Genomic DNA, 24,085 nt, shown 5'->3' on the forward strand with positions numbered 1-24,085 from the left:
CTTTTCTTTGTCTGAATAATCTTAAATTACAGCTTCTTATCACAGTTTTGCTATGAACTTGTGACCCACTGTTTCCTAGAAACCAAGATACAAGCAAACAGTAGAAGTGGATTTTTTTTTTCTTAATTTAGTTCCATATTATAGTACCTGAAGACAGTACAAAGAATACCATACTCTTATTTTTTTTTTCACCTATCATAAACGTTCAGCTATTTTTATATAAAATGTCTGTATTCACACAGACCCCTGTGGTTTGTGCCATAGGCCTCCAATTCACTAAACAACCTTTTTGTTCTGTGAATAACCACACAGTGCTGGGACTAAGAGATGCTTTTGACTTGTTAACTACATAGACTTAGTCACTGTGAAAAGAGGGTTTCCAGAACACAATATTTAACCTAATATAAAATTTCCCCTAAATTTTAGACATCTAATACTGGAATGACAAATGCATGATCCTGCATTGGTGAATTCCATAAATGCAATTCTCTACATGCCAGACCTTAAAACAGCTAAACAGAAAAACTATATAAAAACTCTGTATCCCAAGCTGCCATTTCATTCTCTAAGAGAGTCAAAACTCTCATCAATCCATGCTCATTCCTAATTCTACTTTAGGAAGATGCAGAAGAAAATGCTGCTTATACTTGTAGTTGAGGATATTGTGTTCCCACATTTCTGTTAAGTTTTTCTGGCAGATGACATTAAAAGCTTTTTGTCCTCATTCTCACTCCTATCTTACGTAGGACTCATTGCCCAACAATATAGGATTTTGGACCAGAAACCTTTTTGAAGCAGAAATGTATTGTAGAAGATAAAAGACCAAATTTGCTGCTGTCTACAACCTTAGCAGAATTTATTCACTTACCTCTATTCTGATATCAAGTTAAGCACTGAATACCACTCTAATATTTTCTGTTAAAAACTAATCAACAAAACTCTACATAGTGATAGAGCTTGGTTATTGTCCTTTTCATTAGTTTCACAGCAGTGAGGGTGCTGAACCCTATGGTGAACACAGGAGAAAAGCATTCTGGTACAGGTGGAATCCGAATTAAATGTACTGGAACATCTTGAAGAGGAAAATATCATTGCAAATGGGGGTAGAAATTGCCTTCTGAGTAATGGAGGTGATCCCCATCAGAACTTTCTATCTCATAGCGTCCTGCTTGTGCTAAAGACTTCTAGTAGCAGCAGATTCATGCAGTTGAATACATCGTTCCCCATTTTTGAAAATTTACAAGAGAGGAATCCTTTCAAAAAAGGCAGAAAATTGTGGGGGTTTAAGTTCTCTTAGTGTTTTTTTTATTTTCCATACACTATTTATTAAAAAAACTAAATGTGGTAATCCAGTTTGGTTTTAATTTACCTGACTTCAGTGAGTAATTTTATATGGTTGCCAGCCTCAGTAGGAGGAAAGATTAATTGCTTGAGACCCAAAATTTAGATATTCTATTTTTTCTGTTTTCTTCATATAATCATTTATATAGAAATGCATTATGTTATATTAATTTGGATTGTGAACATCCGTCTTTTGTTTCTAAATAATACGTGATATGAACAAAGCATCAGGTCATTGCTCACTGAAGATTAATAGATGGGAACAGCTGTTTTTGTGCTATTAAAACCAACTATTACTACAGGTTAGAAAAACATGCTTCTGGACATGCATCACCACTTTCTGTAGAAGCAGAAAATGTTAATGCAAATAAATAAATGAGTACACTAGTTAAACAAGCTATAGTTTTAAAATCTTTCATAGAATAATACAATCATCAAGGTTGGAAAAGACCTTTAAGATCATCAAGGTTGGAAAAAACCTTTAAGATCATCAGGTTCAATCATCAACCCAACACCACCACCACGATCATCATTAATCTGTATCCTCAAGTGCCATATCCACGTGGCTACAGAGATGGTGACTCCACCACTTCCCTGGGCAGCCTGTTCCAGTGCTTGACAAGTCTTTCAATGAAAAATAATTTTCCCAATATCCAATCTAAACCTCCCCTGGTGCAATTTGAGGTCATTTCCTCTTGTCCTGTTTGAACAGTATTTGTTTTGGAGAGACGGAAAAGGAAGGAAATCAGTATCAGCTCCTCCATGGAGTATCATGACCAAAAAAAAAAATGCTATAAAGGTTGCTACAGCTGAATAGGTAGACAGAAATAGTGCCAGAGAAAAGAAGCTGTAAGCTACCAATTAGGCATCTTTCAAAGCTAGACAGAACCTAAAATCCAAGGAGACCATTTTCAATTTGCTGCCATGATGAGTTTAACATCTTTCTCATGTCTCTCTTTTGTAGACAAAAGAAGTAATGACTTGTGCCATCCTTGGCCTCTTCTCTCAAACCCCCACATCTCAGCTGCCAGTTACTCAGCAGAATAATCACATTTTCTAAGCAGCAAGGTTTGAACACCATGGACTACCCTCCTGTTACTTTAAATATAACTTAGGTGTCAACAAGTCACTAGTAAGTGTTACTTTTTATTCTTTTAAGCAACACAAAAATCACAAATATACCCATCTGATTTCTTTTTAATCTCTTGAGGCACAAGTAAGTTGGATGGCTAATGCATAGATGTCAAAGTTTATGTGGAAGACATTCAAAGAGCAGTGTGTGTAGATGTATGTATACATATGTATAAAAATATAGATGAAAAGTACCAAGTTACACAATGACACTACAAAAGACATGCTCTTACAGAGATAGATGCTTTAAAAGAAAAACAGCTCAAATTTATTCTGTCCTACTCTCTACGGACAAGAGGAACAAAAAAGTCACCGAGACCTCTCACCTGGCTGCTGTGTGTGTTACTGGCTGATGCACACAGTTTATACTCACTGGTAACATGTTCACTTTTAATAATAATTTGAAGTTCTGGTAAAAAAATGTTAATGTTTCCAGTAAAAAATTAACTTCACATTTTCAAACAAGATCATTAAAAACCAAATTTGGGGCAGGAAGCATTAGAAATGTCCAATGTGAGATAGCAGAGAGGGCAACAGATCTATCAAGGCAATAGAAACTCTACAGACTTGCTTAAAGAAACTCCACCCCAACAGGCTGCCTGGTCAGAGGCTTTTACAGGATGGTCATCAGTGTCTTAGACACTGAGCCTTTTAAGGCTGCTCAGAGAACAAGCAGTGCAAGTTAAAACACAGTGTTCCTGCTGTGCTGGTACTCACAGTTTTCCTCCGACTGCAAAAGCAGCAGCACTGGCAGTACAATTATGAGAAAACTGAACACTGTTTGGGATGTTATCATTTTATGAAAAAAAATGGCAATACAGCAAAATGCTTATGCTATATGATTATTAAATGTATTATACATTCCTTGTGTGTATCAAAAGTTACTGTAAAGAATTTTTTCCTGGTATCTCATAAATTTTAAGAATAATTTTTTTGAAAATACCATGCATAAGGAAAATGACAAGATGATAAGCAGCTAGAGCGATTTTTTTTAACACTGACAAATAGTAGATGATTAATAAGTTTGAAATCAATGCTAAAAAATGTTGCTAAAATGACACAAAATTTTTCCAAGCAAACTTCCCATAACTGTTTTATCCTGGTGTTTTATGCTGCAGTCTGTAGTACATATATAACTCTACTTTTTCTATTAGAATTTCTATAGAATTTCTATTAAAAAATTGTGTATTTCCTGGACATGCAGTACATAACAGAATATGACCCTGAAGAAAACAAAACACTAAGAGAAGCCACCAGGACAGCAAGCCAGGACCTGCTCCCATCTACAGTCAAAGTTGGTTTGTTTCCAAAATAAATTAATATTTAATGATTAATTTTCTATTACTGCTTTTGATATTCATGCCTTCCAAATTGTACCTCAAATGGGACTTGACCAAAATTTAGAAAAAAATTAATCAAAGTGATTTGGAATATCTGTCTTCAAAGTCTTCAACACTTGAAGCTAAAAGGCTTCCCAGGTGTCCCATATCTTAACAGCTTCTCCTGCTCAGAAACACACAAGGCTGAGCTGCACATCTCTTGTCTAAGCTACACCACACCAGAGTATGAATGTGCCTTATTCTGCTCACTAGGGGATTTGAGTCCTTAAATATTTCTGTCACAGACTATATTTAAAACTCCAAGGGCTCCTCATGGGTTTGTTTGGTCTGGAACCCCAAACCTACCTCTTGCTAGAGCACTCCCTCATGTTCAAAACTCACCTCTGCCTTCTCCTCTTATTTTCTTGCACACTGAGATAACTCCTAAAAAGGATGCTTTAACTTTGTGTGGTACTATCGCTTCACACTTTTCTTTGCCATACAGATGTCTTAGATTACAAATCTTAAGCATGTGTACAGGGTCTGGACTTCCACAAATGATTGTGCACTATCATTTATTTCCAAGAAGAAATACAAGGTATTTCAAACATCTAAAATTATTTCATAATTTAAGGTAAGAAATTAAATTCATTTTCTATTATGGCTACCTATTTGAAACCACAGACTACTTGAAACCATTTTTAATTAGTGTAAGAACAGAAAACTGTAATAAATTATAGTCACAGAACTTCCTTTAACTTCCTAAAACAATTCTGTAATTTATTACTGATTTTTGTATAGAATACAGCAATGAATCAAATATAAAATAATTCAAACTATATATTAGTACAATGAAATGTCAAAGAACTGAAGGAGCACATACATCTTTACTGCAAGGCACATCTTAGGCCTACTGAATATAAAGTTCATTTTTACACCCAGAATACAAACTCTAACTCTCATTCTCTGTATTGAAAAGAGACTTCAACTAACAGAATTTAAATGAGTAATTGGTATTAGGAATGGTTATTTTAAGAAGAAAAAGAATAATAATTATTTATAAAAAATATGATCATTGTCAAATTATTGCCCATCAGGAACCAACATACACCCTTCTGACACAAAAATAAACCAGAGTGCCAGTTACAGAGTAAACCTGCATTAGACGGAAAGTTTTTTAACTCCACAATAACAAAAATGCTACAGATTTAAAAATAAGTAGTATGAAACTTAGTAACATCTTGGTAACATTCAGGACTCATAGTATGGTAAATATCCATAGCCATTTGGCTACATATAGATCATTTTCTTATATAATTGGAATACTGCTTTCTAGATCTCACACTCCCAAAACTCTATTGAAAATCAGGACTGGAGAAAGACACGTGGAATCAGCTACACCACTGCCCATTTCCAAAGCTAGAGATGTTTGAAAATTTGAAAAATATAGTGTGATAATGCAGATTTCTTAACATCTTTAGGCAATCTATTTTACAGTTTAGCCAGTAGAAAATTTTGCTTGTATTCCACCTTAATCTTTCTTGTTGCAGTCTAACACCATTACTTCCTCCTCAACCAAAATGGGGGGGGAGGAAGGCATTTTATCATCATTCTCCCTTTTCAGCTTCCCTTCATGCATTTGAAGCCTGTTATTATGCCTCCATCTTTTCTTTTTCCTTCTTTGAGGTTTGTCACATTTATTAAGCCTGCATCATATCAGGATGCAAAGCAAGTCCTTAAATCTGTTTCAAAGCTATTGAAATGTCAGCAATTATAGTGAGTGAAAATACAGAAAAGTCAATTTTTTTGTCCATTCTTTAATCACAACTATTCAAAACCTTTTGAAACATGAATTATATCTTTCTCCTATAACAACTGTTACTCGTTCCATAGAAATTCGATAGCATAACACGATGTAGTACAACTATAAATGTATCAGTTATTTGATGACAGTTATAAAGCCATCATTATCACCAAAGTAGGAAAAAAAAATAAATTTTATTAGTACAGAATTTTTCCATCCCTGGACAAAGGTCAGAACAGAACTGGTCATTCAGAGGTGGAGAGTCAGCTTCTTTCACAGCTTTTTGAATGACCTCCTAGAAGTATAACCAGAAAGGATTTAGGAAACTATTAACATAGTTAAGGGGAAAAAAAATTTTCCAAGGACTGCATGGCTTGCTATACATCTCCTTCTCCTTCCTTTCAAGATCATCAGGGATATAAGGAACAACACAGGCTAATCCAGTCTATAAAAGAAAAGGAAGGTTTTCTTGCAAATCATTTAATCTGCATCACTGACAGTCAAAATAAAATGGAGGTCATATTTTACATATAAGTACATATATCATGACAGCAGAAAACATAATATGTGCACTGAATACATAATTACTTTTGTCAGGACACTCTGAAAAGAATATTCTATGTCATAAGAATGTTAGGAAAGTAATTCTTAGTTTTTCTCCCGATGTACACCACTTTACCTCTCCACTGCGGAGATCAAGTACAACCTCTTTTCCCAGCTTTGACTGCTCTCCAATTCATAACCAAAGAATTAACCAAGTTGCTTGTAACTATAGCAACTTGATATATGAAGAATATTACAGTATTAGATATGTACTTTAAGAGTTATACTCATTATCTTGTCATTCCTTTAAAAAGTTTTCAATATGGATCCGCACAGAAATTACTCAGGAGCTCGGAGGAAAAAATGCATCACATGCTCAGGTAGACCTCATACAGAAGGTTTAGTCTTAGTATAAAAGAAATGTTAGTAAGGTCCAGCCAGAAACTCAGTTGGCAGCAGCAAAGTGACGCAAGGTGGAACAAGGATGACTGGCTTCACGATTTTTTTGTCCTTTGATTGGCTATTTCATAGAATTTCCTGTCTTATTTTCTCTTTATTTCAGTCACACGTAAGCTCAGCTTCTAGCTGGATTGTCCTTTCTTTCACTTATATTTTTTTCCATAAGCTTCTATTTTAATTTGCAACCATGCAGAATTTTTTTTCTGTCTTACCAAAAGCATTACCAGATTGAAGGAGGAAAAAAAAAACCAAACCAGAAACATCACTTTCTTCCTTTATGTTTGTACAGTGCCCGATCTCAACTATACTCACAAACTCCTCTTATATCCCAGTAACATTGATGTGATTGACCTGTGGATCACTGCTATTTTTTCCTGCAGAAATCTCTGGCCCACAATTTGGGCACCTCTATGACAGTAATCATGATACTGAAGAAAATCTAACAGTTCACAATGACTCAATTTTTCAAAATATCCTGAAGATGTAAACATATTTATTATGGGCTCTATACTACAGAATACAATATACCTATGCAGATAAAGCCTCAAAATAATTATCATTTTTATTTTTTAAACCATTCTTTAGTCAAAATAGTTCCTGTTAAAATCATGTCTACCAATAAAAATATGCGCTCTTACAGACTAGGTTTGAAAAAACAAGTTGTAAAATTTATAATGTTACCGGTCTTATAAATTGATTTTAGTCATTATTGCACCATGCATATTTCACTAAAGGTGATGGACTGCTTATTCAGTTGATAGCTAATGTATCCCTGAAGAATAAAAGCTGTATGAATACATCATTTTGCCATAAAGGTGATACAGACAGCAAAAGAACATTTTGTCAACTTCAGGAAAAAAAGAGAACTATTAAGAATTATTTAAAGCATCATAAAGCACCAGCAAAACATTCAATTGTCAATAGGGATAGACATTAATCTTTCCATCCCCTTGAACACAATTTTTACATATTGTGCCTGAGTTTACCAGATGGGAAGCTTTATGCATTGCCTACTGAGTGCTGAGGAACAAACAAACCCTTTAAATGAATAAATACACCTTAAGAAGCAAAGGTTCTGTTAAAAATACATCAGTAATGGAGAATGGGACTAAACTTTCTAGCACCTTCCTAGATTCAAAGTCAACTACCTTAGTGAGTTTTCATATTGAATATATTCCTACTTCTGCAATTTATTTCTATGGGAAGGAGTTACTGTCAACTTTAAAACCATCTATGCAAGCAAAAAAGCAGCCCTACATCAATATACAAAACCTGTCTGGGTTACCGGACTCCATTCTCTCTTTCACTTCAAGGAGAATCCTTCAGTTCAGCAATGGATAAAGTAAACATTGAACAGAAATGTCATTTTGGTATTTTTCTCTTTCCTCCCAGGAGAAGGACTTACCTGTGCACTGTCCTCCATTTGTGGGATCCCCATAATATCCTGGCATGCACGTCTCACACTGTTTTCCTGTTGTGAGGTTTTTACATTGATCGCAGACATTGCTGTTGATGCAGGTGCTGTGGCCGTTACACTGGCAAGCTAGAATATAACATTTTAAAAGCTACATTACTAAATAGCTCTTTGGAACAAAATCATACCTATGTGATTACAAAATTGCAGTACAATGTAATTGTAGTTTAGTCCTGACTAACAACCAGCATATGTTTGTACTTTGACACAGAAACTCTTTAAAATAGCATTGCAACATCAATCCACACAAAAGACCACAAAAGTTGACTTTTTAGTCACATATGAATTTGAAGTGTCTAATAAAGTGGGGTTTTTTGCCATTTTTTTCCTGCCATCCAGTCCTTATAGCTTTAAAATGCTGTCCAATCAATTAAGAAATCTCTTAGGAGGTAGTAAGTCACAAACTGAGACTACATGAAAACCCCAATACCTATAACCCATTGTTAAACACTTGAAAGGCTACTGTGATGGAGAACATGAACAACTTGCAGCCAAATTTTTATCTACTGGGGAGACAGAACTTCCAAAATAAAGTAACAAAATATCATCTTATTTTTAACAGTTCTGACCTGCTTTAGCATACAAAACAATTTTAAGGACATCAGGACCACATCAAACAGCTCCAGTCCCTCCTCACTACAGTTGATTTCAATGAAAGGAAAAAAACGGGACTCTATTGACATATGTTTGGTTTTTTTTACACCTGACCTTGAAAGCATAAAATTGCTTTTTGTAAAATAAGAGCACTATAAACCACTGATCTTGTGCCATAGCTCCACTCCAGAGATTCATGTTTTGGGAAAACTCAGAAAGCACTGATCACTATTGCAGCAAAATCACAACGTGAATCCTGGCAGAATCATTGATCCGGTTGCCAGGTTTTGAAGGATGACCTCTCTATAAAGTGGGACCTCAGAGCTCATCGTGCTCAGCAGATTAGTAAACTGTCAATTACAGTAGCTTGTCAAATGTCAGACCATGGCAAACCTGGGTGTAAGACTCAGCAGAGGACTGTTATCTCAGTAACACTGTATTTTTTTAAAATTTGGATTTTTAATCTAAATGTCACAGTGATTCGTGTCTTTGTTAGGAGAAAAAAAAAAAGATTCTTACTGCATGATTTAAAACTTTTTAGATCAGTTTTATAATTTAGTAACTTAATATATTTACAGCCATTGCCAGGCTTGGCTCATAAACCATTAAACCTCCCCAGTTGACAATCTCTTCCTTCTTTTGTAACTGTGCTCAGAGAATCTTGCAAACAAGTATCAAATGTTTCTGTACTATTAAGTTTTCTCGCTATTTTGACTTAGTTCTCAAACACCTTTGTGGTGTTCTCCTCCAGGACGGTTCCCCTTCTGCAGTTTGTTGCCATTCTCAGGAAAAGCTACACAAAAGTACCATGACTTGCAGCTTCATTTTGGGTTTTGTGTAAATGTCTTACACATAAAATTACTTAAAGAAAATGTTAAAAAAAAAAATACAGCCCAGAATACCAAAAGTAAAACTAGAGTACATTAAATAATTGTTCTAATAAAGTAAGATTGCCTAATTAAGACTGTATCATAGTGTAGGAAAAATGCTTTATTTAGTTTGAAACTCACTAGTTTCATGTGGTGAAGGGAAAAATACTACAGAAGGTATAGAATTAAAGTTTCACTTGATGCAAAATTTCATTTTTATTGGTATTTTCATAGAATATTGTCTGTAATGAATTATATCAACATATTTTATTCTAAGCACAACAATCATTTGACATACTTGAAACAAGGTTAAAAAAAGACTAAGTCTGTGTAAGTCTATCGAACAGTTTGTGGTTTGGATGAAAATAAATAGTTTATATCCTATAGTTTGAAGATTATTCTGCCACACTGATGAATAGTTGGCTAAACTATTCACGTTCATTCATACATGCATTTAGTTTTCCTTGTAGTCCATATCCATCCTCTTTATAGTACCTCTGGGCAATTGTGTTGGTGATAAATATTTTAAATTCATTCTCCTTTTCTGTCTGTTCAAATCTTTAAAATTAGTATTCAGCAGGTAGTATAAAAAATATTTATTTTTGTGACTGGTCACTTTGAAATCAATAGTCCTCAAAGAAGTTGTCATAGTATTTCTTTTGATATGAATAGAATTTTATCACATTCTTATTTTAACTGAACTATTATTATAAATAAAACTGCAAATACCATACATGAAAAGAAAAACATTGTTGACATCTCCTCCCTTGAGAAGAGCAGTTTAGGTAGAATGCAAGCCCAAGATTTTCTTTAAAGTCTAAATTTCTCCTCTGAAAAGCAGTGTGAATGGATTCTAACTAGTTAGTTTAAAACTAGATGAAGTATCTTTACATTAGATCAAGATTGTAATGTAGACATCCTTTTTCTATGTTTTCTTAGTTTTAGTGTTTTCTTAAAATTATAATTACCAACAATTGTCAGCATCACCAACCATTGCAACACAGAGGTCAAAAGCAAATTAAACATAAAATTGCTTCTCTCCAGGGCAGCCTCACTGAAGATTCAGCTAAAGCAAATTTTGTGTGTGAGGAGAATTTACTGCTGCCAGTGATGTACATTAAAAGGATTTAAAGAAAAAATAACTTTTTAAAACTGAACTCCTAATTCTTATTTAAATGATCATCACAGGGTCTCATTATTTTAGTAACTATTTTAATTATTTAATATTGATGTCTTAAGTTTGATTGCACTGAAACAACTTTGAGATTTATTGAACTGTGCAATTCTTCTGACTTTTCACTTTTCTCAATGAGATACATATTTTTAGGCAAATCAGCAATTATAAAATGTCATTTTTTCAATGGTGTGTCATGTCAGTAGAGGATTGCATTGGTTCTTGTTGTGCATATAATTTTTTGAAATTGATTTAAAAATCTCTTCCATTTTCTTTGACTTAACAAAATGTAAGAATTCAGAACTGTCATATATGACCAGATAATATTATCACTTGCAGCAAATTAAAATTTCCAATTAAGGTTGTTTTCATCATCCTTCAAATAACACAAAAATTAAAACATACCAAATTAAGCTAAAGCAATGACCCAGTAGTTAGAGAATATTGGAATTAAGCATTTGGAATTTCAGTGAATTCTTGACCAGGATATGCAATGAATACATAATTTTATCCATGAAGAATAAAACATTAAACACGGTAATGAAATCTTTTAACTCAAAGAGTTTAGACAAGTGACATATTTAACCCTGATAATTTCACTAGTGGTAGAAACTGTGCATTGCACTGAAAGGCTAGCAGTGCACTTATCAATGTACATGTATTTTAACATACAGACTAAGCATTGAAGTTTTCATACAATAGAATGGAAATTGTTTCCAAATAAGGCTTCTTTGTTCAGCAAATGGCATTAAATGATTTGAAGGATTTTTTTGTTTTAACTCAAAACATTTGACAGTGTTCACTTGGTTTTACATTTCATTATTCTAAAACTCAAAAAAACCCCCTTACTCTCTATTTACAAACATACACATATATATGCATACACACACAGAGAACATGCTGATAAAAAAAGCAGCCTGGAAAGTGAACATAGTTTCATGTACCCATGAAAGTTTTGATGCTTGAGAAGCTCCAGTTTCCAAAATTATCAGCAGTAGAACATTTGCTGGGAAAAAAACCCTTTAGCACAAGTACATTATTTATTCCAAAAAAAAGTTTCCAAGCTGTCTTTTAAGCTGTATTATTTATCGTAAATTACTACTGGAGGACTGTCAAACTCCACAGTGTGCTTTACATTTGCCTGCAGTACTACACTGCTGCTTTCAAGGTTGGAGTATTTCCACACAGGAGGCTGCACCAGCTCACCTTCCACCATCCTAAAGCACCAAGTGTTTTCCTTACTTTTCCAATTAACATAAAAATTAAAATTCTGTAATCAGAGGGATATGGCTTAAATGTAGAGATTTGCTTTAAGATTACATAAGCATATGTTCTTTTACTCCAAATGTCTCAAATGTCTCCTGGAGGCTCAGGTATTTGACAGCCCCCCATTCTCACAGCCAGTTGTGCTTGGGCATGAGGAGCAGGGAAGCTTCTGCCCATCAGCAGTCGCCTATGGATAACTTCTTTTATGGATATGGAAGCCAAAAGAAAGCAAGAGCTGAAGCAAATTCATATAGTTGGATTTTAAAAATTGGAAGGATAAGGTGGGTGAAAACTTATTTACAAATAAATGGCAGTTTTGATTAAACTACTTGTGTCACATTTCACATGTGAACCTACATGATAGGAAGTACATTTGTGTTCAATAGACAGAGACTAACAAACTATAAATTTAAAAAAATATGTTGGAAAAAGAAATCTCTCATGCAAATGTTATTTGTGTTACTTCAAACAACTATGTTATTTTGCTGTGCTTAAACAGAGAAATGTCTCTTATTTCATATATAAGAAAGAATGGAAGCCGACCTTACCTGGACACTGGATAAAAGACCATTCATAATTTTTCTCTTTTGGGCAAAGACCAGCATCAAGCACCATTTCATTACCAACAGGCTTCATTGGACCTCGTGATGATCCTTCCAAACATTGTCCTTTACCAGTGTTACTGGGATCATTGCACCATCCACATCCAGGCTGTTCCAAACACTGTCCACAGGTCCTCAGTCCAGAGCAGTTTTGAGCTTTATTACATGGAATACAATATTAATGCAACGGGTTTTGTTTGTTTGGGGGTTTGGGTGGGGGGTTTTGTTTGTATTTTTTAGTAAGATGCTAGCATTTTACAACAGTTGATGAAGAAACAATTTAGCACCTCTATTTCCTCGTGCGAATTAAAAAAAAATATCAGTAACAATAGTAAGAATATCTCAGCTTTCTTTAAAAGTTTTACATCCTCACAAAATACACAGCGGGTGTTTCTTACACCACAATGCAACAATAAAGATTACAAATAAACAAAGATAATGAAGCAGAAAAATAATATTACACATCTTCGTTAAATCCCACAAAAAATATATATCCTCTCCTTATTATTAATATATAATGCACATATTACTAATTTTACTGACATAAACAGCCCTTCTAACAGGAAAACTCTAGAATTCAATACAAGGTCAGTAATCCAAACAAGAGTGATAATATTATTCAAAAAAAAAAAAAAAAAAAAAAAAAAAGAAACCAGGATAATTCAAACTCAAACCAAAAATTTATTTGGATATAAAGTACCTCTGGATCTCACCTGAGTATTCATCTACAAATATGACTCAGTCTCCTTACAGAGAACTTTTGAAACAAACTAGAATACTACACATCTTAAGCTACAAGTCATAAGTCAATCCCCTTTAATTGAATTATATCTTAAGATTCTCATCAGTTAATCAGGTTTCCTTTTTTAAATTGCATGCTTAAACTCAAATCTCCTTCTAGATCTTTTATACTCTATTCCTTTAGAATAATTAACTGGTCTTCCTCATATTTTAAATCTGTTTAGAAGCAAATAAAATTCCCATGCTGAAGCTACCGTCATTTCTTATTAATAAGAAATTAACATTTTAGTATCTTCAGGAACACCATTAAAATTACCAAGCTTCTTTGAGCTTTTTCTGCTACATCTTAATTTTTTTAATTAATGCTCCAGCACTGAATTAAATTAGTATCAGAATCATTTGAACGTTGATCACTATGGGTCCCTGTCTCTTTTCACATTAACTTTATAGGTATTCAAAAATTAAATTTTAAAAGCATACATGAATGTAAGAAAGATCCTGCCAGGAAGCCAAAATTATCTAAGTTTCTTCTTAAAAAGAAGAAAGTAGTTTAAAGGTTCATGGAGGTTTTTTGAAGGACACTCAAATGGCTCCTACACGAGTGTAACATGTACACTCTACATGAGCGTAACATGTAATTTGGCTCAGCTGCAGCCAGTACATCCAACTAACATTCTCAGCTATGTGGACCACTCTAGTCCACAAAGGGAATACTTTAATCCATGCTATAAAGGATATACTAAGCAGAATGATTTATTACTAATTTAATAAATTGAGAGCAGAATAAAGCTAGCTTCTCTGACTTCAGCAACCATTAAAATAGTTTAAAAGTAGTGGAAACTATAAGAGGAAAAAATGCTCCGTAGTCTAAAGATACATGGAGATATCAAGAAAACAGCCAGTTAAGAACCTGAGTGAATATCAAAAGCACTTTAACAGAGCAGAAAGCTGGAGCATGAGCTCTTGCATCATTAGACTTGGAACAATGCAAACAGGAGGAAATGTTTCAAGTTTCTCAAATATGGGAAAAAAGGCGGGACAGCTCAACAACAGCTCAACTGTTGTTGAAAATTGTCAAGCACATGACAAATTAGTTCTAAACCATCAGAACTGAAGCTGAATGATACAAATTTGGGGGGTTGAATACATTAGAAGATCAGCAGAAAAATAAAGACCATCACTCTGTACTGGTTGACTTGCCCTTTCAGAGATGCACTGTAAATGATCCAAACAAATCTCGTGCTGCTATTTATACTCATGTTGCTATTTATAAAGCTCTGAAGTATCAGCTGCACTATCTTCATGGAAGATAAAACAGAATCAAAAGTGAAAATCCTCATATATTCTCTGTGGTGGCATTTAGCTGAAGAGAGCTAACTGAGAAGCTATTGCTGATGGAAGAAGGGGATACTAAAGCAGAAATTTTATTTTCCTTGAAATTCTAAAGGTGGTCCGAGATTGTTCCACTGTCAGATATTCAATCAAAAGTCATAATGGATGGAAGATGTAGAGAAGAGTGGAAATGAAAGGTTTTGGCAAGGAGGTATTAAAATGACAAAATGTCACCAATAAAACAGCATTCTGCATTTTAAACCCAAGCTGTGGAAATAAATGTGAAGTTCTCAGTTGTTATATTTTTTATTTTAAATCACACATGCTTGTCTGAATTTCTTTCATTCAGAGAAAAACATCCAAAAGCTCAGAAATTAGTCATTTAAAATAATAATAGAATTTTAAAACCAAGAACGATTTTTTTGAAAAGGTACAGTTACAGTCCACTCCAAGTTAAAGAGAACCACTAGTCCTTGATAAGGGAATGAACTTAATACTTTAGCAGCAATAATGACAGATCTACCTAACAAAATTTTCAAGTCATTTACACTAAAACAATATCTGAACGATGCTTCATTTGGACATATATTTTCTTTTTTAAATGCAAGATATCTGATGCTAGAAAACTGGGAAAACTGCTTACAGACACAATCCTGTTTTTCTCTAATTTGTTGAACAGAAAATACATTTTTATACAAAATTGCCTTTACATAATGATGTACTGCTATATAGCAAATCCTGTTTGCCTTATTTAATATAAACTTCTACAGATCTGACAAAAAGTAGAATCAAATTAAGAATAATTTTTTTGTGTTCCTCAAACAAATTGAATGATGTGCAAATACTACACAAACACACAAACTGAATTGAAAATTCAGGTAGACATAATATCAGCTAGTTTAAAACCTAAGTATCATTCCTGTGGTGTTCTGTCAATTTTATCTTCAAATTTTCTATCTCTTTATGTTCTACCACAACTCATTATCAATGTTTTATAGGTTACAAATTGATTCCTTACAGGAGAGGAAAAAAAAAGTTCAGTGAATGATCACGAGAGAGAAACCTTTATATAATTACTGCATTATTATTCCGAATATATGGACAAGAGATTAGGTGTTCCTATTATTTGTTTATTCCTATTCCAAACATAGACTGATTGATGGTCCCAAGGAACATGTAAACCCTACTACTAGTCCCCACTAGACCTGGGCACTAGAACCTGGATTAATATCTAAAATTTACAAACTAAGCCAACAGTTTACCAGAACAGCTCAACATGGTATTGTTTCATGACATTCTGTGATTATTAAGAATGAAGAAGGAATCTCAATTAAGAGGAATATGGGCTCTTGACCAGTTTAGCCTGAAAGAAAAGCTTTCCAATGCCTTATATTCCTAACCATCCTGTAGCAGCCTGGTATATATTGCCATTTTTCTCTCCTAAGATTAGAATATATCAATGGTTCCTATTAGAGACACATCAAGAACTTACTTAATATTTTCCTCAGGCCTAGGTGCAAGCAAGTAATTGCCTTTTGTGTTTTGTTTTGGGGCTTTTTTTTATTTGTATCCATAATCAATCAGAATCATCATCTAATTATGATGCTGAAAGCAAGTTGCTTCCTGTTGTCAAGATCATCAATTCTGTCACCAGATATCCAGAAATAAAATGTTCCAGAGGTTGTTATCAAAAGACCCTTATGGAGAGGGAAAGGAAGTAAGAAGTAACTAGAAAAACTCTCTCAGAGCAGAGCAATAAGGACAATTCAATGGTACACTTCAGAAATCCTATATATGAGGTTTGGGTGACACTAGATTGAAGTCCTTTACAGACAGAAAATATTTTAATCAAATCTTGAAGGACAGATTAATTACTAAGAAGCAGTCTTCTGGATGGTGACTGAGGAATTGTTCTAAACAAACTCAGCTAAGACAAGAATCTAAGGCATTAGGCAACTTGCTCCAGCACCTACAGGAATTATGGCATGGATATACATTGGAACTGCATGGTGTCAAAGTTAATGAGGTCCAGTCACTACAGAATTGGGAAGAAGTAACTTCAGCTGAAATAAACACTGAAAGGTACATCGAGTAGGTTTTTAATTCTCCTAGAGAGGCATTGTGTCAAGTTCTGATGAAATGTACTTCTAAAGGGGATATCCAGGGCATAATTTTGCTCCTTGACAAAAAAATCACTTGCCTTTTATCCACAAAGGATGAAACAAGCAACTCTGAATGTTAATGCAGCCTGGCCCAGTCTGATCACACAAGACAAAAGTTTTCTGTACCTCCTTTACCTGTCTGATGGCCTAACAGAATTCCTTCTGCTTCCATAGAGAGGACAAACAATCTGCAAGGGTTAATAATCAGCATTTCCAAGGGAGAAGAATCTAAGGAACACTAAGATCATTTGGGTTGCATTTGTGTTACAATATTCTCAAGACTATCACTCTAATTATTATAATTTTGCTTTTATCTTTGCATATTAGGAAAATGGTATTCCTTGTGACAAAATAAATCAGAACCTGAAAATCAGAACCTTAAGACTCAGCACACTTCCTTTTCTTAATAAATTGATGTTGTATAAATATAAGTTCTACATATTGTTTATCTAATTTTAACAGCATGCTGTTAAATAATGGCTCGTGGCCATTATTTGGCACACTAACACTTGTCATGCAAACAGTCATGATAATTTTTCTTTATATGAAAACAATATATACTTTATACTGTTTGAAAAGCCTTAATATATTTTATCATAAAAGAATTGACAGTATTTTACCTGGATCTAGAAAACACATACTCCGTATTGACTTCTCACATTAGTGGCTATATAAGGTCATTAATTCGAAATTCTTTTCATCTTTAGTGAATGTGCTGAATCCTATTCATACTTCAGAGTGAAAAAATGGACATTCCTTAAGATACTCACGGGAGCATGTGGCAGTTTGCCATTCCAGGCACTGTCCATAGGGGAAGGAGATGATATAGGCGTTGGAGTCAACACATCTCTTGGTGCTGCTGCACCACATACATTCCATACCATTGCTTGTGCAGTTGGAACACGTTGTTCGCAGGGAGCACGGCTTTTTGCAGGGTCTGGCATTCTGGTTGGGACTGACTGGAAAAGGACCACAAACATTTATAACTACGAACACAAGTTCAATTCCCTTTTCTTTAATCGTATGTTCCACTAGAAAAATCTCTATTGAAGTGACTGCCTCCTTAATTAGCTATAGATAATTTCATCCAAATTTATGCTGTTGTATATAATCATATTTTATAAAAAATATCAAGTAATACTCAGCATAAGTCATACTATAGCTTTAAAAGGCCATTTAAAAAAATTCACAGCAATTTTATCTCTATATTAAACCAAAATATTTAATATTCATTGCCTCAAAATACCAGTTTAGCTACTTGTACATACATTACATGACATAAAATACGTCTCAGACATCTATAACCAATTGAGTCCCATGGAGCCAATACCAGCTCCAGGATGGGCTTCCTGCTGCTGGCCAAGGCCGAGCCAATCAGGAGTGACAGTAACGCCTCTGTGATAACATTAAGAACAGCAGGTTGTTGTGCAGAATTCCAGCCAGGGAAGAGTGGAGTGAGAACATGGGAACAACAAGGTGGACACCGAGGTCAGTGCAGAAGGAGGGGCAGGAGATGCTCCAGATGCTGGAGCTCAGGCCCTGCAGCCCGTGGTGCAGAGCATGGTGGGGCAGCAGTGCCCCTGCAGCCCATGGGGGACCATCAGGGTGCAGAGACCCCCCTGCAGCCCTTAGAGAGGGAAGCCCAGGCTGGAGCAGGTTTTCCCAGGTAGAACTTGTGGTCCCTGTAGGGAACCCACGTCAGTACAGCTCATTCCTGAAGGACTGTACCCCATGGAGGAGTGACCCACGGGACAGCAGGTTGGGAAGAGGGATGGACTCATGATGGAGAAGTCCATCCAGGACTGTCTCCCGTGGGAGGGACCCCACAGGAGCACGGGAAGGACTCCTGTCTCCGAGCAGCTGCAGAAACAACAATTGACTGCAACCCCCATTCCCTGTCCCCCTGCACTGCTGGGGGGGAGGAGGGAAAACACGGAAGGAAGAAAGGGTGGGGGGAAGGTGTTTTAAGATTATTTTACTTCTCACTCTTTTGCTCTGATCCTGTCAGTAATAAATTTAAGTAATATCCCCACTTTGAGTCTGTTTTGCCCATGATGGTGATCAGTAAGTGACCTCTTCCAGGTCTCAACCCATGAAGCCTTCAGGGTTTTTTTTCTCTCCTCTGTCCAGTTGCAGGGGGGAAATGAGAGAGCAGCTTTAGTGGGTACCTGACATCCAGCCAGGGTCAACCCACTACAGCAACGCACAAAATAAATCTGAAGGTAAAATTTAAAGAACTTCTTATGCTCAACCTCACAGCTATGAAGAGAAACAGAGGCCAATTGGAGAATGAAAATGCTAATTTGAACAGTCAAGTAACTATTTGTGACAGTGAACTATGGGCACAAACAAACCTAAAAGATCAAAACAAGAATTTTGCTTTTGCCAGTCTTTTAGACTATTAAGATATTCACTAATATTCAGTGAGATGCAGAAAAGAAAAATCAGAATTTTTTAACACCTCCACAGACACTTTCATATTACAATTACTGTTATCACTGACTATTAATGATTTAGAGGCAAAATATAAGGTTTCTGGTGTAACACAAAATAAGCCAAGCAAACCAATTCACAAATAAATATTTTCTGCTTTCTAGATTACAGCTCCATATTTTTCAAAAAATAAAAAAGTAATTATTTAATCCAAATTGTCCAAAAATCCCTCTTAGACAAATGAAACCGCAAACTGCTTGCTATTGATGAGAGTATCAGTAACAGGGTGTAAGAGATTGCTTACCAACAGGTTTTTCACACACAAGGCCATCTGCCATTGCAGTGCAGGGATTTGCTTTCAGACCTGCCACCTCTGCTCTCTCCAGATAGGCACAGAAGCCGGAGTCATTTGGCTCTCCAGGAAGCCACTGCAGAGTTGTATTTGTAAAAGGAGACATGTCATCCCAGCCCCAGTAGGAGATGTTGATCTTGCGTAAACCTACCCAAGGTGAAATTTTCTATGAATGAGAATGAAACAAATGAGAGATAATTATTTAAAATGCCTTTTGTTTTGTTAATTTAAAACATTTCAAAGAACAGCTCAACAGCAACAACTTCACATTTTCAGAATTCATCATGTTCTTATCTCAGTTTATCATCACATCCATACAGTTTTTATCTTAATTGTTCTATGTTGCTGAACATCTCCCTCCTCTCCCCAAAACAACCCTAACAAAAACTCCACCTACTATATGCTTTTCTTCTACTAAAAATCTGTGTTCTTTCAAATTCTGATTACTATTATTTGATACGGGTCAAATGGTCATAATGAAACTGTTTGGTTATTTTCCAGTGGCTACTATACTGATTACTAATTGCTAGGCTAATGTGGATAATAAAATACACATAAGTTAACAACAACTCTGAAAAATCAAAGTTCAGGAAAAGAATAGATAATATTCCATCGTCTAAAGTCTGTATTGCTAATACCAGGCAGAGAACAGACATTGTCAGCTCCAGAGCAGATATATTGATCTGATTGTGAATTAGATTCTTCACTGATTTAATTTACAGGCCAAGGCAAGTAAGACACTATAATATACCAAAAGGGGACCTGCCACGGTTCAAGATCTATGTGCTATTTCACAAGTGAACCAAGAGTTACTGCCATTCTCTATCAGACTGATCTCTTATCTTTGATCTCACATCTTTCTTTGGCCACTCAGGTTTAACCCATGTCTGAAAAAAAAAAATAAATAAATCTTTCAGCACTCTTAATTCTACATCCAGTCAGAGGAATGCTCTGATTTTCTTTCCCCTCTGCCTTGTTAGACCAAATTGAAATGTGAAGGATTATTAAGTTTGCTTCAAAAATACTAGTGTGTAAATATCTTTTTAGAAATTCAGTAGGTAGATAATCAATATTCCTGACCTTCCTAAAACGTACTCCCTATGCTCTCTTCTTCTTCTGTACTACCAGCTGAGATCACGATCAAACAAAAATTGCCACAACAACCCTAAGAGAAGAAAAAAACTTATATAAACCAGAAAATTACTAAGAAATGTCCCATTCCATAAGCAGTGATGCACTCTTCTCTTGATCAGCAACAAGAACATCCAGTAAATATACCACTGCCCATTCTTGTGTCTTACTTCTGTATTTACTTCATAACTTGATTGCTACCCCAGGTGACCAACTTTCCATTGTCTGTAAGAGCTCCTATATTCTGGATACCAGAAAGAACATGATGCAAAGTCAAAGTGCAACTTGGGCATCTGGAAAATGGTAGACAATATATTTTTTGTCTTATTTGTTGCCTAGATTGCTGTCCATGTACATAGTCCATGTGCCTCAGAAAACCTTAGATATCTGTGCACATCTCTAGACATCCCTCTGTAGAATGCTGAGTGTGCACACTAAGCACGTACAAAAAAATGTCAGGGTCTTAGGCAGGGTAAATTGCTGACAAACACATGCCTACTTTGGGATCAAGGGATTCCAGCCAAGAGAACCTTCAACATATTACTGACTGCTTCAATTGCACTGCCAAATAATTTGGCCTCAGCATCAGTATATAAAAAACAAGAGATCCTATTCCAGCTATGGTGAAAAGCATGTTAGGTCAATAATGAAAACTGACACTGCAGCAGTGACATTGGAGATAAATTCTTCTGTTTGAGTAAGAGATTGTCCTGGAACCCCTTTAATGATGATGAAGCCCCAGAGAGAATCATGAAAGCCAAAGCAGCCACAGGAGATAAAAGCAGCATCCCTGAAATGAAAGACTGCTATCAGAGCAAAACATACCATAGTCACAATCATTCTTAATAACTGTACTCCCTGGACAGCTTATAGTCCTCATGTCAGGCATCTCAAATTCCATATGTACCATCTTTGGCTCTTTGCTAGTACAGGACATCAAAACACAGACGTGAACGCTGATGAGTGTGCTATCAAATACATGCCAAAGCTCTGACCTTACAGGTTTGCTTATGCTGCTCTGGGCATGCCAAAGATAGATTATCCAAGTAAGGCCACCCAGATGCCCCAATGATGTGCTAAATGCGCATATTCAATTATGTGGCATCAATTCCATGATGTGGTGGGCCACAGGTGAAGATTGCTGGCAACAGTAGAGTGTGTGTTGGTATCACCAAAGTTTAGCAGCAAAAATGACTGCTGCTTCACTGCACAAAAGCAAACAGGAAAAATCCAACTGTGAAGAGAGAATTCAGGAAGTTCCACATGTGACACCTGAAGCTGCCAGGGCTCTGTGACTATCAAACTAATTTCTTCCAAAAAGAAAAGCATCAATCTACTATAAATTATCTCTCAAACAGAGGAAAGGTTCAGTCATAATAGCTGGGAGTCTCAAAGTACTTGAAGCAACTGAGGGACTTCAAATGTGTTGAATGGGAATGCCAATCCAGTTTCTTCTTCAGGAGTAAGAAATAATGAGAGTTGAACATCCTTTACTTGAACTGTGTGGTTCTTTCATTTAATGCAAAATGAATGTAGGAAACTGATTCCTTTACTTTGATATATTGCCAAAGATGCTTCTAAAGGGGATCAGACAGGAAGGAAATGAGATTGCCAGTTCTCTGTACCCAAAAGTTGCTGATGCAGGATTCGAGGTTGCAGGTCTCTTGAGAAATATTTGCTATCAAACCAGGTGGGTGAAAAGTACACTACAAATCAATGTTTCAGAAAAACACTTGCAGATAGAAAATCAGCCCCAAATGTGCCTATTTTTTTCTTCTCAAGTATACCAGTTTTACTGGAAGTTCAGGCAATCTTTACTCAACACATAAGTAGGAAGAAAGCCACTCCTCAGAGAGATTGAAGACTTCTTCTTTCTTTCTATCTAGGCACCTATACAAAAACTCCCTTTATACATAATGTACAATTCATGTTAAAGCAACAACAACCACAACCAAACTTACTCAAAAAAAAAAAGTTATTAAAAAAACAAAAAGAAAGAAAAAGAGGAGAAAGGAAAAACACAGAGAAGTTACCAAAGTAAAATTTTACAGTGAAAGAAAGCAATGCAATACACAGTAGGTGATCAAATCCATCTTGGGAAAAGTTGTAATGCACCTTACTAATGTTGCAATGGAGAATATAATCAAATATATCTTGAGACATATTTCATAGCTTTATCCCACTACACTATTTAAAATTCAGAATCATCTCTAGAATATGTTTGTCCTCCCAACCATATCTTTCTAGGTTATTTTTTAGAAGCCACAGCCCATCTTGGAAGTTATATATTTGTGTTTGAAATACAGCTAGTCACAGTTTATCTGTTTTCATAGAACAATATTTTATAACATTGATAACAAGTTGGTGAAAAACCTTTTTTAAGTGAGAAATAAACCTTTACATTAAGAAAGATTTCAGAATTATTTAATTCTGAGAAAAATTTTTGGGCAAGGCTTTATTTTCATGTGACAGAGGAACAAAATTGCAATCATACAATGCATACCAATAGAACATCATCCTGTACTCTCCTCTACAGTCTTATTGAACTGAACATAAGGTCAGCTTTCAGTCATTACAGGAATTGGTTAAATACTGATGACTAATGACTTCAAAAATATGCTCTTCTCTTATTCTAAATTACATAATCATAATTTTCTTTTAAATAGTAATTATGGAACTATGTTAGAAAGGAAAAATGTGTAATCTTAACCAAAAAGCTGATATTTCATGTTAAATCTACTGTTTACTCAGAGAATTTAAATCGGATTAAGTTGTCTTGAGATCTATAGTGAATGGAATCATTTGTAGTCATGACACATTTTTTCAGGTACTAGTGCTGCTTCAGCACTAATCTAATGAGGGCTGAATAATTTGCAGATGAGTGGAGTGAGTAAGTATACCTTTACTGAATAGCCAATTACCACTGAGGCTCAAAAACCTCCTTTGCTTCTTAATTATGCAAATTACTTAGGAATTTCATATCTCTTTCAAAAATTTATCTCCACCTTTACTTTAATTCCTTTTATTTTGGGTCTTAAATTGTCCTGGAAGTGTACAACACAATTCTGTCTAATTTTCTATTATGTGCCTCACAACACATTATTAACACAACAAACTTATCAAGAATTGTTCAAACTCCTTGATTTCTAGTTACATAGTTATTCTAGGATGAAACACAAAATTAAACTTTGTTAAAATACAGTGGCCTCTTGGTACTGATATTTCCATAAAATTCACAGACTGGAGAAGGGCTTGCAGATAATTTGCCTCTCTCGTGCATCATTATGAAGAAAAAAAACCTGCTTCCTGCAAATAGCAACTATCTGAAGAGAAACCATGCATCCCATGTACAGTCACA

At 35.2% G+C, this 24,085-nt stretch overlaps 1 protein-coding gene across 1 annotated transcript in view; it reads right to left on the minus strand.

Annotated features, from left to right (window-relative positions):
- Nucleotides 1–24,085, minus strand: part of ATRNL1 (attractin like 1) — a gene marked incomplete at its 5' end in the record, with an annotated part of 477,341 nt that overhangs the window by 341,907 nt on the left and 111,349 nt on the right. Inside the window, 4 exon segments of the mRNA XM_032694659.1 lie at nt 8,003–8,140; nt 12,523–12,732; nt 17,582–17,770; nt 19,549–19,762. Coding sequence (XP_032550550.1) covers nt 8,003–8,140; nt 12,523–12,732; nt 17,582–17,770; nt 19,549–19,762 — 751 coding nt within the window.

The sequence above is a fragment of the Chiroxiphia lanceolata genome, chromosome 8 (assembly GCF_009829145.1).
Source record: "Chiroxiphia lanceolata isolate bChiLan1 chromosome 8, bChiLan1.pri, whole genome shotgun sequence".
In the NCBI taxonomy this organism is placed as follows: Eukaryota; Metazoa; Chordata; class Aves; order Passeriformes; family Pipridae; genus Chiroxiphia; species Chiroxiphia lanceolata.